The sequence below is a fragment of the Plectropomus leopardus genome, unplaced genomic scaffold (assembly GCF_008729295.1).
Source record: "Plectropomus leopardus isolate mb unplaced genomic scaffold, YSFRI_Pleo_2.0 unplaced_scaffold31218, whole genome shotgun sequence".
NCBI classification, from domain to species: Eukaryota; Metazoa; Chordata; class Actinopteri; order Perciformes; family Serranidae; genus Plectropomus; species Plectropomus leopardus.
The window spans coordinates 1-882 of record NW_024634060.1 but is presented as its reverse complement, the minus strand read 5'-3'; the positions used below and the strand labels follow the sequence as shown (position 1 = coordinate 882).

The following is an 882-nucleotide window of genomic DNA, read 5'->3' as shown; positions in this document are numbered from 1 at the left end:
TCAGCTCAAACTATGATAATATCAAATTCCAATCACAATGTGTATTTGTGATTTTATGAGGCAAATACAGTTTACTAGTGTTTTGCTTGCTTTTCAGTTTTATTTAAATTGTAAGAAAACACTCGTTCCAAGCTCTCGCTGTGTTGTAGGTGGAACTGGATACTGATTATGCGAATCGTACTTGTGGACTTTGTGGAGACTTCAATGGTGTTCCTGTCAAGAATGAGTTCATTCATAATGGTATGTATGGTTATATTCTGTTAATGTACTAATGCATTTTTACAGTCATCCACTCTTTCTTTGATTTAACACTGCAGTTACAATCACATGCAGGTCGCAAAATCAGCCCCATTGAGTTAGGCAACAAACATAAAGTCCATCGTCCAAACGATGATTGTGAGGACCCTGATGAAGAGGACAATGAATCAACTGAGGCTGTGCAGGATTCATGCAAGGAGTTTGTGAGTTTATCGTCTCCTGAGTGTTAGCAGCAGTGCTGTTTGAGAATATACACAGGTAGCATCTGTAACTTTGTCTCTTTTTTTTAACTTTTAGCGAACGACCTGCAGCCAGATGCTGAGTTCACAGCCGTGGAGCTCCTGCACCAGTCTGATTAGCCCTGAACCTTACATCCAGGCCTGTGTGCAGGACATGTGTGGCTGCACCAACAGCACCAATGACGTCTGTGTCTGCAGCACACTGTCTGAGTTCTCCCGACAGTGTTCCCATGCAGGAGGACAGCCTCCCAACTGGAGGACACCTCAGTTCTGTGGTAACGTGTCATATTCTCTTTGCTGTTATGTTATCTTTTTTTCATTTTATACAGTACGAGAAGGTACAAAAGCACTGCAGTCAGCTCAGTGAAAAGCTAATTGTTCTTTG

The 882-nt window shown here is 42.0% G+C and overlaps 1 protein-coding gene across 1 annotated transcript; it reads left to right on the top strand.

The window, feature by feature from the left end:
- Positions 1-149: 149 nt before the first annotated feature.
- On the top strand, positions 150-772 carry LOC121938703 (mucin-2-like; the record flags this gene model as incomplete). The annotated part of the gene is made up of 3 exons (XM_042481875.1): positions 150-240; positions 334-461; positions 556-772. Coding segments are annotated over 3 exons (436 nt in total), but the record flags the coding sequence as incomplete, so codon positions are not given.
- Positions 773-882: the final 110 nt, after the last annotated feature.